General features: G+C 40.0%; 1 protein-coding gene across 1 annotated transcript; it reads left to right on the top strand.

The window, feature by feature from the left end:
- The first annotated feature begins 1,738 nt into the window (after nt 1-1,738).
- LOC148020238 (coatomer subunit delta-1-like) lies at nt 1,739-5,162 on the top strand. Its single transcript, XM_087700567.1, has 11 exons — nt 1,739-2,051; nt 2,125-2,164; nt 2,378-2,601; nt 2,767-3,009; nt 3,122-3,293; nt 3,409-3,707; nt 3,804-3,987; nt 4,139-4,292; nt 4,373-4,435; nt 4,555-4,651; nt 4,770-5,162. Exons 1-11 carry the CDS (start codon nt 2,049-2,051, stop codon nt 4,857-4,859), a joined length of 1,569 nt encoding a protein of 522 aa, XP_087556693.1. The 5' UTR covers nt 1,739-2,048; the 3' UTR covers nt 4,860-5,162.
- The last annotated feature ends 7,501 nt before the right edge of the window (nt 5,163-12,663 follow it).

Here is a 12,663-nt window from a genome sequence, read left to right as displayed (position 1 = left end):
AACAAAGATGCCTTTGCACAATTTCGTCTTTTTACTTGGGCATCATACGTTCAGAATTCCAACTACCCTTAACCACGGAAGTGCAAGCAATTGCAAATATTTGACATGCAACTAAATTTTGTAAATCAGGCGAGCAAATAAATTTCCCAATGTATTTAATCTGGCCTACGAGAATTAAACATGCCTAGTGCATCCTTTTCTTGCGGGAATATTATCGGAACCTGGGCATTAAGAATATGTCTACTCGCGTACTCGGGGTGGAAGCTCCTGCGTGTGCTCCTCTCACCTTTTGCTTAGGAGCCATTGATGCGGTAGACTTCGATGCAGCGAATCTTCCTTGGCTCCCTTACGCACTTCGAGGGTACTACTGCCCGAGATTCTCCTCTTCCGCGCAGGAATTTGGGTCTTGCAGTCACGGTTTTAAGGAACCCGGGAAGGCACGGGTGAATAAGGCTTATGGAAGCTTTAATAGAAGCTTCCAATAAAAGCTTCCAAGCTTCTGTCCAGAGGCAGATGACGTGGAGAGAGAGTGATGATTGGGGAGATGATGACGATGGAGGTGAAGATGACGATGAGGACGACGACGATGATGATGATGAAGGTGGAGGCGCGGCCTGACGGCGTGGCCAGAACGGCGGCGGCCAATAGTAGTCGGACGGCGGCGGTCAACAGTAGTCGGATGGCGGGCAGCACAATCCACAGGGTGACGGGCAGCAACAGCACGATCAATCCCCCCCTCAAGCTTGGGGAGGGGGGGTTCATATATAGTGTGAAAGGGGGGGGGGGGGGGTAGCCACACAAGTGGCGGGTGGCATGCTGCCCCTCCCCATGCTTTCCTACTCCACACATACTCATACTCCCTCTCCCCGCCATGCAACGGTTGAAGGGGAGGGGGTTTAATAATTTTTTTTTTGCACAAATTCATTATCTCTTTGTCCCATGAAGGGATGTTCCCGTGGAGGCCTACAGTGGCTTGTGGTTTTCAAGCCACGGCTTCCTACACATGACGAGGGGTTGGTGTTTGTTGATGCATGCGGAGGGAGCACTTAGCCCAAAGTTTTTTTGTTGCAGGAGATCACTCGAAATTGCTCTTGCGCGGGATGAGCGGGGTCTAGGGTCATTAATATTTCGTTGCGGAAATATTACAGGACGGAAGGGCTAATCGCATGGTGAATAATATGTCATATCTTGAACATAGTTTAGCATAGGCTTAGTGAGTAAGCCGACATTCACACACTCTTACACACACGTGTGCACACACAAAGAGCTTAGCCTTGGCTTAATTAGGATATGGGGGCCGATAAGGTGATGGTCTTCGAAAACAAAACTATGAAGGGCCAATAAGTATTACATATCTCAAAGCTTAACGGTATGCATCTATGAGTGTATTTCATGCGTGTTATGTGGCTTTCCAATTCTTCCATGTTAAATTTGCCGTCACACGATGCAGTGATTTTTTTTGGGTGAGATGATCTCCTTGTAGGGCCATCAATGTAATCATCAAAATCTCAATTGATAGCTTTGACAAGCTTTAGGTGATCCGTTTTTTATGGTAACCTATTGGCCCCCTTTTGCCCTAGTAAATCCACACGCACAAACTCCCCCCTCCCCCCCCCCCCACACACACACACAAACTCTCGTACACGCACCTTCGTAAACCCACACCTATTCGCCCGTTTACCCGAGTAAACCCACACACGTAAACTCTCATCCAAACACGCATACAAACATAGCTGAGCCTAGGCTTAGTTAGCACACACACACACGCACACACACATCCAAGAATTCTTACCTTGGAGAGCATTTGCGCATGTGTGTGTGCGTGCGTGCGGGCGCGCGCGTCCACTGTCCATCCGCCATAGCCAAGAGGCAGATTCCAGAGCTTCGATTTCCGGCTTCCCCTCCCTCCATCATCCCGATCGAACTCTGATGGACCGCCTCGTGTCGACTCACGGCCATAGATAGACAGAGAACTGGTTTCTTTTGCATTGCAGCCTACAAAATATCGCACGGACTTTTTTTTCCCCTCGGCAGCAGAAGCAGCAGCAATGGTATGCTTCTTTCGGCTACCTTTATTTTTTGCCTTGTTTCTGAGATTCTGAGGTGTATCGCCATCACTTGCAGGTCGTCTTGGCGGCCTCCATCATCACCAAGTCGGGCAAAGGTGTGCTGCGATATGCCTGTCTTCGTTTTTACTGTTTTTTTTGTTCGATCTCTTGGCAGAAAGCTTTGTCTGACTTCATTCAACTGTCTATCTCATTCTGCAAAATTTGTGTGCGAGCTTGGCTTAATGCAATCAATGATCAACACTCCTAGGGTTTACTGGTCTTTTAAAAAACCTCCTTCTTGTGATTGTGCGTCACATTGGATCGTGCAGCCCTTGTGTCCCGCCAATTTATGGACGTGACACGGATACGCATCGAAGGCCTGCTGGCAGCATTCCCTAAGCTTGTGGGAACTGGCAAGCAGCATACGTATGTTGAAACGGAGAATGTCCGCTATGTCTATCAACCCATGGAGCAGCTGTACCTTCTACTGGTTACTAACAAGCAGAGCAACATTTTGGAAGATATAGAAACATTGAGATTGCTCTCAAAAATAGTATCCTTCGTTTGATCTCTGTAGGCTTTTTTTGTTATGGTTTGGATGTTGTGCAGCAGCAGAAGCCTGTCTTCCGCCATATCAGAGATGCTGATGCACTCGTGCAGCACGCAACTAATTGTTTTGCAGCCACTGGTCTCCTGTTTCTTCCTAAACAAGCTGCAGGTGCCTGATTATTGCCCTGGTTTGGATGAAGAAGGGATAGGCAAGACAGCTTTTGAGCTGATTTTTGCTTTCGATGAAGTCATCTCATTGGGCCACAAAGAGAACGTGACTGTTGGAGATGTGAAACAGTACATTGAGATGGAGAGTCACGAGGAAAAACTGCATAATATGATTGTGCAGAGTAAAATCAATGAAACAAAGGACATTATGAAGCGTAAGGCCAATGAAATTGACAGAAACAAGGTATTGAATCGTTTCTGCCTTGTTTCTAAGGTTGAGCAATTTGTGTTTTCATGCAAGTGTTTTGAAGTTTAATCAACATTTCTGCTTCTGTGCATCAATGAACATTGTGCAGCTAGAGAAACAAAAGTCTGAAAAGAGCAACTTTATATCCTCTGCAATGTCAGGAGGGCCGATGAGATATGATTCAAATGGGTTTAGTGACTTGAGTTCATCTGGAAGTGGTGGCTTTGGGAGCAACTCAATTTTTGGATCTTCTCTTGACTCAGATGCTTTTAAACCAAAAGGTTGTTCGTCAACATTGATCTTATCTGTTTTGATAGGGTGGCTTTTAAAAGTGTGAGATTAAATGTGGGCCTTTTCTTAAAGAGCTTGCTTGAGGAATCTTTGGGACTTCTGCAGCCAGGGGTTCTGTCCTCCCAACACCATCAAAGGGCCTTGGAATGCAGTTAGGCAAGAGCCAGAAGACCAACATGTTTTTGGAGTCCCTTAAAGCTGAGGGTGAAGTCATTATAGAGGATGCCCAACCTACTGTAGGTCCTGCAAAGTCAGCTTTGCCACCCAGTGATCCCATCAGTATAGACCTCGAGGAAAACTTGGTGGTTGTCTTGAAAAGGGACGGTGGGCTTGAAAACTTTGAAGTTCGAGGAACAATGTCTTTGACAATCCTAAACAAAGAGGATTCTCAATTACGCGTTCAGGTACTACTCATATGATACAGAAGGCTGCATGCCAGGTCCAGTTATTATTTGGCTGAGTGGGTCATTTAGCTGAAGGAAATTTATTTCTGTGTTTAGATTGAGACTGGTCCCAACAAAGACTTCCAGTTCAAGACACATCCTGTCATTGACAAAGAGTTGTTTTCAAGAGAGAACATTCTCAGCCTCAGAGATTCCACAAAATCTTTCCAGACTGGTACTCCCTCTGGCATTCTTAAATGGCGACTACAAAGCAGACAAGAAGCGCTGGTACCATTAAGCAGTAAGCATTTTCCCATAGCAATTTAATGGTTCCTGTCTGTGTTTGCAGTATGCTTGTGTGAACTTCGGGATTTTGGCTGAAAATGCTATGGAAGTGCTTAGATTTTTCCTTTTGCCTGGCTGACATCTACACTGTTACACTGCAAGTCCAGTCAATTGTTGGCCATCGATCTCTGGAAGAGAGTCCTATGTTAATATAGAGTATGAAGCTTCAAAAGTTTTTGAGCTTCAAAATGTTACTATAAGTATACCATTGCCAGCACTTCGCGATCCACCAGTTGTTAATCAGGTTGATGGAGATTGGAGGTATGTAGTAATAAGAAGGTTACTTTTGCAACTACATAGTTTGGGGTCCATTGGTTCATACTATGGTCTTTCTATTGCAGGTATGATTCAAGGAAATCAGTTTTGGAGTGGTCAATGGTTCTGATAGATGATACAAACAGAAGGTGGATCATGCAGATATCTTTTCAGAAAGTGCTCCTTGAGGGCCTTAATGATGTTAATTTTAAGAGAGTGTCTTAGTTGCTTAGATGTCTTAACTATTCACTCTTTCTTTTATCTTCAGTGGGTCAATGGAATTTGTAGTGCCAGCTGCAGATCCTTCATCTTTTTTCCCTATTGATGTGAAATTTTCTGCAACAAAAATATTCTGCAGCATAAAGGTCCGTTTGCTGTAACAACTGAAACTGAATCTGTTTGAAGTCTTCCATGCATCAACATCCAGTTTTCAATGTTGTACTTTTTGTTTGTGCTGAACCGTGTTTATGTAACATTCAACAGGTTGTATCCGTTCTTCCCTCGAATGGAGGTGGCAACCTCAAATATACTGGAAGATCTCAATTATCTGTAGACAGTTATCAAGTCTTGTAGATCATGAACCACTAGCAAGGGTTTGCCAACTATGATGGTTTTCCATTTACTGGAAGTTTTGGTATCCTACAGGGGAGCTGGTGCATCTTGCTCCTGAAATCATGAAGAAACTTCCAAGCAATGGAAACTACAGAGATGTGTATATTCTTCAAACAGCTAAAAAATGTTCAGACTGGATACCACCTAGGGAATTGTGCTTAGAAACCAGGTCTTTTGAAGATCTATTTTTGTAAACTTATGTAATTTGTAATGGTCATGGAATGGCCAACTGGGCATTTTTATCTAGAGTGTGATTGGATGAAAGCTTTATCTTCCAGCCATATTGGCAACAGTGAGGAACTAGAAGGGAATTTAAGTGCAGTTTTTTCCCAAAGGTCTCTTGATATGCAGCCAGGCTACTGCCTCATAGGAAAGCCCTACAATGATCAGTATATGTTCGATGTTTAATCTCAAGGATTGGAACTCATTGGTTTATCGTACGGTCCATAAGAAGCTGCTGCTGGCTTCCATGTTAACTAAAGAATGTGTGAAAATGATATAGAATCTGCCAAGTAACAAAATTTTCCTTGGGAGTAGGGTTTTACTTTTGGTTCCACCAATGTGATTGCTCCAAAAATGTAACAAAAAAGCAGCATGGTTCGTTTTATGCTGTCAATGTAATAGTTCTGCCCCATGCAAGTGTGATTGTTGAAATGTGTTGAAAGATGGGTACTGGTTACTTATTGATGGGTGGTTGTATTTGTCTAGTTATACTGAGAAAGTAGGCTGAAAGGATTTGCTTACCTTATGACCATTGACGGCCCATTTGAGGTCAACATTCTGTCACATCTTGGCATGCTTTGATAGTGCGGCATTTGTCTTGATCTTCATTCCATATTCCACCTCACCTTTAGGCAGGAGATGCTGTGCATGTTTGGTAAAGCCCAAGGTCAACCAATTCATGGCATGGAGTCTTGGATACTTGAGCAGTCTAAAAGAAAAGGTTACAATGTCGTGAGAGAGTTCCAAGAGAGAGAGAGAGAGAGAGAGAGACATTGTTTAACAAAAGAAAAGGTATCGCAAGCAAACTTATAGTCTCTACTTTTGTTGAGAACGCAAGACATTTTGAAGATGAGTGAAGCCAAGCTTCTCATACATGTGACAATTTCATTCTGTAAACTTGGAAGCACACAAAATTTGCATACTATAAAGGCATGGGTACATTTTGCATGGATGTGTGCCCTTGTGTGTGTGTACACTTAGTTATACAATATATCCCAATGTGTGCTCATTCAAATCAAGCAATGTTGTAAGTTAGGTTTGTGCTCCAACTTTGCCATGGGGGTTGGTATAGATGAAAATATTTATTTGAAGGATCCTTTTACTAGTAAACCTCCACTTTTTGATATCTATGACGTGATGAGATATGTTGGAGATGGTCTTTATGGTATGATTGAATACCATATGAGATTATCTTTTGCATCTTAGGCACATAAAACATAGATGCATGACATGAAAGAAGCTTTTTTAATAGCACAATAATTTTTTGAGCTTATAAACAAGTTTGGGATTTTAGACATTACCAATCATCATTGAGAGAGATTAGTACGTTTAAAGGAAGTTCTTATAGGATTGAGAGAGAGGAATAGACCTTTAAAAAAATGATTTGAGTTGTTTGAAAACGGTGGGGCAAAAAAGAGGACACTCGATCTTGCAAAGATAGGTGTCTCTCAAATTTTAGGCACTAGTATTGACAAAATTAGGAGAAATTTAAGCTTCTCAAAGAAACCATTAAAATAACATTGAGAGAAATCTTGATATTGCCAACTGTAGATTTTGGAGGCTCAACTCTCAAAGAGTTGGCAAATGACTTAGGGTGCATGATAAAACTAGATGAAATAGTAGACATGCGTGATATTGTGGGAATCATGCTCCTTTGAACTAAGGTTCAAAACCTTAGATGTACGAGAATAAAGGGTATTTGGTTTGCCTAATCCCTTACAATCTCAATCACTAGCTCCATTATGAATCAACAAATTCTAAGTGTATTTTGACAGTATGTTCAGGAGCAATACCTTATGAAAATAAGATTTAGTTCGAGATGGAGATTTGGTGATTATGCAGCTCAGGTATTAATCATCAAACCTAAAATGGTTCTTATCCTACACAACTAATCTTGATATTATTCACTCTCAAAGTATTGGAGAAATATTGTTAGTTAATGGGGTTGGCAGTCTCAGTGTAGAATGGTATATGAAAGTTGATGTAAAGACTCTGAAATGTGTGCACAACAGGGATAATGCAAAATATCCTTGTATTTATAGCACGGAAAGTATGGGGTCTAAAGATTGGAGTAGTTTGCAACTAGCAAGAAGAGTCCCAACGAGAGTATGTAGATTTGACTAAATTTTAAAATAGAGACATAAAGGATCACTTTTTTTCCAATTCTCTTGGGAATGTTCATGTTTGTACTTTACATACAGAGATCGGAATAATTGACAAGCTTCTCAAGTTGCTTCTTGATTATGCATATGCAATTAAGGCAATATCTTTGTCAGATCAATGCATTGATAAATGTGAGGCGTTACTCTCAAAGATGGGTTTTCATGGGGGTGAAGTTCACCTAAGGAAACATCCAATAGTGTCAAGGAAAATAAGAGATGTTTTAGAAGATATCTACTTGGAAGGTTCAAAAGAAGCCAGAGATGATTTTTAGGAAACCATAGTGAAAAACAAGTGAAGACATTGTGGGAATGATGGAAAGAATTGTGTGAAATTATGATAAATTGGCAAGTACACAATGAGTTGCAAGTCTTAGGATGTTCAGAGGCACCTTAGCATCTTCCTAATGCTTAGGCAACAAAGGACAACATATACATATGTAGAAAGTATATATGTTTAATTATAAATGTTGTTAATCAAGAAAAGAAAAGTATAAAATGTGACTCTACAAGATGTTACAATTTGCACAGGAGTGAGCATTTCTCTTTTGATTCAATAAAATTAAAATAAATAATGTTTAATGGCCATTGATTGTTTGGATTAAAGACTCTTCCCCCTAGTGATTTCTTGTTCATGTGTCGCATCTTATTAATTTGCAAAAAGACATACAAGCTTCATGTTTGATACTCCTTTTATCTGCAAATTGGCCTTAGTCCCTTCTCCTAATATGTTGACTTGTCTTCTTTTACTCATTGGATTGCTTTGGTTAACATTTGACTTTTGATTTGATTAATCTTTGACTTTTCCTTTTTCTCAAAATCTTACACCTTTCTTTGTTATTCTTTTCACTATACAATAAACACTTAACTAATGAAACATTGAAATAAAGAAGAGAGGAAGAGGGAAATAGAGGCAAATATACATGACAAGACAATGGCTACAATCTCCTCCAATGCATAAGTAAGCACCTCTATGTATGTATTTATGGATTTGAGTTTCTTAGCTTTTTTAGATAATGGTTACAATCTCCCCAATGCATGAGTGAGCACCTTATGCATGTATTTACAGATTTGTGTTTCTTAGCTTTTTGTGCAAAAAAAAAAGGAAAAGTGTAGGCTAAAATCCATGGACTTAGACAGATTGATGCATATTGCTTTGTGCACTCTCGAATCATTGATGCTTTGTGATCTCTCATTGCACAAGTACCCTCGTCTCTGATGTTCTCACTATTCTAGCCTAACCATGATTTCATCTCTACGAGGATTGAGCTTAGCTACCAAAATCCATGAAAAGAATTAGACAAAGACTATGGAACTCATGAGGTGTAGTCTAGAAGCTCATTGATGGGCCTCAAAGCTTCTATCGATTCCAAATAGTATTGCTTCCCATGGCATTATGCTCACTTCTCTAGTAGACTGCTTAGATGGTGCACAAAAATGGATGGATGGAACAAAAGAGATAGAATACAATTAATTTGCATACACTAGGATGTTCTGTTCCATTAACCTTTCCACCTTAAATATGAGGGGGGAATTTTTACATATGGGTAGGCCCACTCTCTATCAAGCACCCAGTATTGGACTCAAAATTCAATACAATTAGAAATTATTAATCCGTTCGATGAGTCTAATTCTAGTACCACTGAGAAGTATGCACATGGTGATTTTTTAAAACAAGTGTGTAATTTCAAATTACATATTGCACAAGAGTGAGGCTATTGGCAATTGAGAATGATATTTCAATTAAAATTTGGGTTACTTAGGCATTAAACTTGATTTGCTACTTTGTCTTGCAGCATTTGATACTAGTTAGAGTTGCTTTTTGTTGTTTCTTCACTTCTTGATGTCTTGGGTTGCACATGAACTTTATATTATTATTATTAAATGAGGATCACTCTTTTTCATTTTTAAAAATTTCAAACTTGGAAAGCATCAACATTACCCCCTCACCAATGAGTGCTAGTCCCATGGACTTAGTATAATACCTAAAACTTGAGTGGAATGGTGGAGGAAGAGAGGCTGAGCTAGATGAGAGTTATGATGGAGCTTGATGTTGCTTCAAGGCAATGAGTACCTTCCAGGAAGGGTTTGTGCTTCTATGGGTCTAGCCCTAATTGTGTGAGTGGGTAGGTGAGTGGTTGTGTGATTGGGAGTTGGGTCTAACACTAGGTATGTCATAGCTTCCTATGTATGTCCACATAAGGACCCAATTATTGTGAAATTATTTGTGCAATTCTATTCTTGGATCGTCTTTTCCTTGAAGACCCTGAGTGATAAGTGGGGAAAGGGTCACTGAACATATCCAACTTGAGGACAATCTATATGTAGTACATGTGACTACTTTTATATTACAAATGGAGCTTTTACTCTCCTTTATTTTTTCCTTCAATTCTCTCCTTTCTCTTTCGCCTTGTGTTTGCCTTTGAGTTTGATGGAGTTGCTTCTTCTTGTTGACTTGTTTTGGCTATGTCTTATATAGGAGTTCATTCCAATGCTTCTCTACTTTGTAGTCCTAAAAATCCATTGGTGGTGGCAATATTAGCGATTCTTCTTGATGAATAAATACCATTCTCTTGATATTCCAGAGCACCCATCATCCATCAATTGCTAAATGTATTCTCCTTTGGCAAACATGTACTCCTATAAGGGCAGTGTTGATCCTATGTTTGTTTGATGGATTCTCTAGCAATCTAGAGCTTCGTTTAGAGCTTCTCCACTTAGACTTTTTGGTTTGGACTAGTAATTTTAGTGAGGCTTCATGGAAAACTCTTTTATTGAATTTGCATTAGTTTTTCTACCATTAGTGTTCTCTCATTGGCTAGATTTCTATCATGGGCTATCTTGGCTAGTTTTGCTTCTAGCCTATGGATAGTTTTTGTGATGCACCCATTTAAGAAACTCTCGACAATATGGCTTTGGTAGTACATTAAGAGATAGGTGGAGGTGATGCCATTTGGAACTCCCTTGAAATATCTAGAATTTATTGCCTAGGGTCATTTGAGTCAACATCATAGAGGAAGCTTCCCAAATAATTTCTAAGGTTACCTAGTATTGATCTAGCATCGGTTATGGGAAACTGCTTGTGCAAGTCAATCCAAACTAAAGCAAGTTGCACTTGGTTCAAATAGGGCGAGGAATGAGGGAGAGCTAACATATTGACACCTTTGGCCATAAGTCACACATTGGCCCCCTAAAATGACACAAGGTTGGGATCTAAGATAATTTTCTATGATGGTCAGCATTCAACCCTTCCTAAAATGTCATAATCTATCACTTTTGATTAAACCTCTCAGCTAATGGAGAGCACCCTACCCCAAGATAAATCTATTAGGGATCCATCCTCCCACTTCCCTTTTGTGACAAGTTTTCTTAGTCATCTAATTACTTACCACATTTACTTTGACACATAAAATAGATTCCTTAATTAATCCGTTAAGAAAAATGTCCATTCATGTAACTTAGTCACAAACATGAAAACAATTGAAGACAATTCTTTCAGAAAACAATGCTTTTTTTCCAAGCTTGGTAATCTTGTCATATTACATCAAATCAACAATGCATGCATAGGATCTCACACGAAAGGTGAGTTACCACCAATTGACCCTTAGCTAGCATCATGACCTTTTGGGAGAATCATTCCAAGATCACAGGGTGTTAGAATAATCCTAGACACCCAAGGGATTTATAGCTAGAGCACCTTTGACACCCTTGTCACCTCCTAGCTAACATCTAATCCATATAATGAGACTTCTCACATCTAATACCGGTCCTAACATTCAAAGTAAATATTAATACTATTATTATTTGTACAAAACTTATGCTAAGTAATGTATAATATATTATGCAACACTTGGATTAGATCCCATCACAGGATGAGATACTCCTTTTGGAAATTCCCTCCTTGGTATCAACTTTAGATTCCACTTTTATCAAAATTGTGAAACAACATAAGATGCTCAAACTCCAGTTGTGTTCACATGCATTATTGTTAGTAAACATAATAAAAATTATTATCCAATGTATTAAGATACATTGCAAGCATAACGAAGGGCATATGAGCTTGACTTGGTACAAGAGGGATGTCACTTGCACGTGCTACTTCTTGTCTTGCTCTTGCACTCTATTGTTCCAAGGTCACCACAAATGCACAAGCTCTACTATTGTGTCACTCATCTTGTTCCTTTTGGCCTTTGTTGGTCTTGAAAATCAAGCATTCTTGAATCCAGACCTAGCAAGGTGATGAGAATGAGAACAAAGGTGGGAGGAGTGGATAAGTTCCATGAGATTTTGACTAGGAAGGGTGAATCTTGTTCCGTGGAGGTGTGATCTTTTGTGTAATGATAGGATGCTTCAAGACTATTGGATGCTAGGTAGATTATGAGAGGGGGAATATGGCTTAGGTACACAATATGATTTGGGTGTAGAGAAGAGGGAGCCTTGAACTTGGGAAAAATGAAAGGTGGAATGGCTAAGTAAGAATGAGAGAACAAGTAGAAGCAAGAAGCTAGAGCTATGGAGGTTGGAGCAAGAAGAGAGCAAGCCCTTATATGGGAACTTCAATAGTCACAATGTGTAACTTGCCTTCCCTTATTCTTCTATCATAAGAGGAATAAAGAATAAAAAATAAAGTGATGGTGATAGGCGACTGCCACCTATAGAGTGCAAGTGTGTGGGCACTAATAAGTACAAAGTGAATATGGGTGACTAGGAACATGTGACCTTTAATCCCCAACAAAGTATAGAGTGAATGTGGGCCACTAGGCACATTGTGACCTACCTTCCCTTATTCTATTTCCATAGAAAAAATAAAGAACAAATTCATAATGATGGGTGACCACCACTTGCAAAGTAAAGTGTGTAGGCACTAAGTATAGAGTAAATGTGGGTGGCTAAGCATAGGTGGCCTTGAACCCCCAACAAAGTACAAAGTGAATATAGGTGGCTAGGCACATGCAACCTTTAACCCCTAACAACTTCCCACTTAAAGGTGAATGTGCTTATGGAGAAAAGAAAAAAAAGGTGACAAAGTACAAAGTGTACATATAAGTATAATTGGATGAGGAATAGATGCTATCTCATCCTACACCCATCCAACTTTCTAAGGAAAGCATAATGTTCCACTGGGGGACTTTTAGTGAGTAGATCTGTAGGATTCTCATCTATAGAGTTCTTGATAAGCTCTATCTACTTTTCCTCAACAACCATAACTTTGATAAAGTGGTAACAGACGTCAATATGCTTGGTCCTTGCATGAAAGGCCAATTAATGTGTCAATTGGATGGCACTCATAGAGTTCGAATGCAATGTAGGAGTCATATTTGTGATATCAAGGTTTGCAACCAAGTGGCTCCATAGGGCCTCCTTATGCAAGCCTTAGTGGAGGC

This window comes from Lygodium microphyllum, chromosome 19 (genome assembly GCF_053477565.2).
Source record: "Lygodium microphyllum isolate KBCC chromosome 19, Lygodium_microphyllum_v1.1.10, whole genome shotgun sequence".
Taxonomy (NCBI): domain Eukaryota; kingdom Viridiplantae; phylum Streptophyta; class Polypodiopsida; order Schizaeales; family Lygodiaceae; genus Lygodium; species Lygodium microphyllum.
The sequence above is the reverse complement of the archived record's forward strand: the minus strand, read 5'-3'. Positions and strand labels throughout refer to the sequence as shown.

What these genes read in the sequence shown, in the direction of transcription:
- LOC148020238 (XM_087700567.1), top strand. An exon ending in CATCACCAAGTCGGGCAAAG is followed by an intron (nt 2,165 to 2,377) that starts GTGTGCTGCGAT and finishes TGGATCGTGCAG; the next exon opens with CCCTTGTGTCCCGCCAATTT. An exon ending in AGATGCTTTTAAACCAAAAG is followed by an intron (nt 3,294 to 3,408) that starts GTTGTTCGTCAA and finishes GGACTTCTGCAG; the next exon opens with CCAGGGGTTCTGTCCTCCCA.